At 49.4% G+C, this 3,665-nt stretch overlaps 1 protein-coding gene across 1 annotated transcript; it reads right to left on the reverse strand.

Annotated features, from left to right (window-relative positions):
* Positions 1 to 204: 204 nt before the first annotated feature.
* LOC112274782 (putative indole-3-pyruvate monooxygenase YUCCA5) lies at positions 205 to 2,906 on the reverse strand. The gene has a single exon (XM_024504545.3). It carries the CDS (start codon positions 2,014 to 2,016, stop codon positions 706 to 708), a length of 1,311 nt encoding a protein of 436 aa, XP_024360313.1. The 5' UTR covers positions 2,017 to 2,906; the 3' UTR covers positions 205 to 705.
* Positions 2,907 to 3,665: the final 759 nt, after the last annotated feature.

Consider the following 3,665-nt stretch of genomic DNA (forward strand, 5'->3'; position numbering starts at 1 on the left):
ATGATGCTGTGAACTCAACATAAAAGGTTCCACCATTTCCAACTCGTCCCATATCCACCGAATCATAGAATTTTCAGCACTAAAAATTCATGAGGCCATGGAAGGCTTTCATGTATTAATCAATGGAGGCAACTCAGCAAAACAAAAGCCATCACGAGCACCGAGATAAGGCGCATAAAGTATAAAACATAAAAAAAAAAAAAAAAAAAAAAAAAAAAACACTACCTTGTGGGGATTGATTCCTGTTCGAAAGCAAAATCCTTTACGCTTGAAAATAAAAAATAAAAAATAAATGTAATCCCTGGGGCAAAATTGTATGGGACACGCTGGCGGTGGAGGGAGGGGTAGGGAGGGTCTTGTGACCCGGACTGAGAAGGTCTTGTGCCCTCGTCGACGCCCACTGAGTCTGAATCTCACCCTCCACGCTTCTTCATGGTGCCTGCGTCGGCGTTGAATTCGAGGCTGTGGATCGGGCGGTGGAATGTGTGTCTCCTTCGACAAATGGAGATCACTCTTCCCTTAGCGAATTCGCAGTTTGAGCACACCGCAATGTTGTCCACATGAGGAAGAAGGCCGAGCAACCGACGTTGCGGTTTGTGTTGGATTTCGGCGAGTTTCGAAATCTGCTTGATATGGGGGTGGGGGAGCTAGTGACGGACTGGGGATTCAGTGTGTGTGTGTGTGAGTGTGGCTGTGGGAAGGTCGTTAAGGGGGTGGGTATCTAGATTTTAGAGGGGAAACGAGGTGCTTGTGAGACTCCAAGGACCAGGCATCGCTGATGGCCTCGGCAATGTATTTGGCATCGAAGGTTGCTCCCAGAATCCCTTTCCTCCCAAACCCGGCGACGAAGAGGCCGCGTCCCGCCTTCCATGTTCCCAGGGAAGGATTCTTCGGCAGGCCTTCGGGGGAGAAGAAACCGCCATCGTCGCTGAGCCATCGCGGGACATTGCTCCTGTACCCGGTGGCCAGCACGACAGCATCGAACTCCGCGAATTGGTCGTTTTCGAACTTGGCGCCTTGGGAGGTGAGATGAGTTACGCCCGGACACACCTTGATGGCGCCGCTCTTGATCTTGGCGAATGTGCCCACGTCTAGAATGGGCGTCTTGCCCTGCTCGCACTTGATGGTCATCGGCCCATTCGCAGGGCGTTTGAAGCCATAGCTCGTCGTGTCGCCCAGCACTGCCCGGGCGTACACCACCAGAAGCGCGTCCGTGAACCACAGCGGGAAGCGCTTCATCATGCTCATGGCCACGGCGAACGTGGACACGCCCAGAATTTCCCTCGGGAGAATGTGCACCGGGCTGCGCACAACAAGCGAGGGTTTAGCATTGAAATTCGCCAGGTCCAAGGCAATCTCCATCCCCGAGTTTCCACACCCTACGACGAGCACTCGCTGCCCCATGTAATCGGCTCCTGTCTTGTAATTGCTCGAGTGCAATACTGGGCCTCTGAAGTCTCTCAACCCCTGCATGTCAGGAGTGTAAGCCTCGGCGTTCTCCCCGGATGCAACAATCAACCACCGCGAACAATACTCCGTCACGCACTCTCCAGAACCCGCGCTGGAAGGCTGCGATTCAACCTTCCAGCATGACAGCTGAGGGTCGTAATACGCAGCGTTAATCTTCGTGTTAAACTGAGCTCTCATGTCAAAATGCCGGAAGTAATTCTCCAAGTAGTCGACGAATTGCTTCCTGTTCGGATACATCGGATAATCCTCCGGGAAAGGGTAGTGCGGCAGCTCGCAGAATTGTTTCGGGATGTGGAGATGAAGGCGGTCATAAGCCTTGTACTTCCACAATGAACCAATACCGTCCGATTTCTCAATGATCAAGGAAGGCACTCCCTTCATCGTGAGGCATGCGGCAACTGCCAACCCCGAGGGCCCGCCTCCCACGATAATGGCACCCTCGACGAAAGTAGGAGCCGAATTTGCCATCACGGAGGAGACATTTCCTGCTTCACGAGTCATTTCCTCCAACCCTGGCGAGTGGGAGAATGCAAAGTAGGGTGGCATTGTGAAAGTTCCAACGTGCAACTTCACAGTGACAAAAATAATACCTCGAACACACACCACAAAAAACCAAAGCTGACCGCTGCAGTAGGTCGTGACAACCCAACCAAACCGTCCCAAATTACATGTTCACCCCGTCGCGAGCCTCGACCCAGCAGTAGTGGTTCAATCGACGAAATCGTGCCGTCTGGTTTCAGGCCAAACCATAAAGTGCTCACGTCAACGTTCAGGTCCCCACGAAACGCTCGAATGCAGCCGCTAGGTTCCTAATGAACATATAAAAACAATCACACACACACAGGCACACTTCCAAGTAGAGCTCCAGCACCTCGAACATGACACCTCGAACCCAACGCTGGGATCCTGCGAGGAGGAAAGCCACGGTCGGAGCAGGTCATGAAGAGTTGGGAGCCAGATCTAAGCCTCGCATGAATGCTCAACTAGAACGCTGAAGGAAGGCGACTCTACGTTCACGAGGCGATATATACAACCACTGTCGAGGCACACAGGCTGGATGAGAGGATAGAGGTGCTACCTTGCTGGAGGTATGAAGGAATCAGTTCTGTATTACCTTCTTTAGTGGACTTCATTCTAAACACACCTACACATATGCACAAATAGTCTCTCTCCCTCACCTCCTTGACGACCCATCCCTGCGCCGCAAAGCCAAACCAAGCCCGTTCCGCCGCAATCGTTAAACGCAGTACTCAAGTAAAACAATCACTCCTCTGTACAGTGCGGCGCAGTTTTCTGACCCCTTACCACGGAATCCGCGGCTCCAATTCACCGAAATCTCAAGCCTTTCTCATTTCCTAGCACCAGTGTTCTTACTCTCACCCAGGTCTAGTTTAGCTCATGTTGGTGGTGTTGAGTTTCATCTCTCATTGATTTAATTTGGTTGTTTTTTCGCCTTCCCAGTATCGTTCGCTCATTCATTGCGTCTAGATTTGCTCTATCATGTCCCATCATGTCTATATGCCAGTGCCCCCTCCCAGAGGTGCAAGGATTTGAGTCACACAAACACAATCCTGAAATCAGATCACAGCTACATTTTTTTTCTCCCTTCCACAGGGTGCATGCATTACATTCATGCATGTGAGGTTGTGGGCTGGGTTTGTCAGCTCCATCACCACCAGGTTCATGAGCTCATGCTGCTCCCTTCTCTCCATTCTCATGAAGGCCCCATTGTAGCTCCCCCACCCACCTTCTCATATGCAAGCCCCCTTTGCCTTGCTTTACTTCCACCCTGTGTGTGGTCTCTAGCTCTCTCTCTCTTTCTATTGTGGGCTCTTTTCACCTTGAGTTTGACCTCATGTGCTTTGGGAGCTACCCCAATGTCAAGTTCTCCCCCCCCCACAATGACATGGCTACCCAAGTGTGCCACTTTCTTTTGTTACATGCACATGTTATTTTTTTCTTTAAATTTATTTTACAGTATTTTTTTGGTTCCATATCTGTAAAAAATATAAATAAATAAATAAATAAATTATTGGAACGATCATAACACATACTAGAAGTTGCAAATAGGTCCAAGTCAAGATTTGGACTGTTGGTTTTAAATACATAACTTCTTTATGAACAAATATCCAAAAATCAAGAATCTAAGAGAAGTCAAGAAAGAAGGAAATAATATATATATATATATATATATA

Source organism: Physcomitrium patens, chromosome 2 (assembly GCF_059467195.1).
Source record: "Physcomitrium patens ecotype Gransden chromosome 2, ASM5946719v1, whole genome shotgun sequence".
NCBI lineage: Eukaryota > Viridiplantae > Streptophyta > Bryopsida > Funariales > Funariaceae > Physcomitrium > Physcomitrium patens.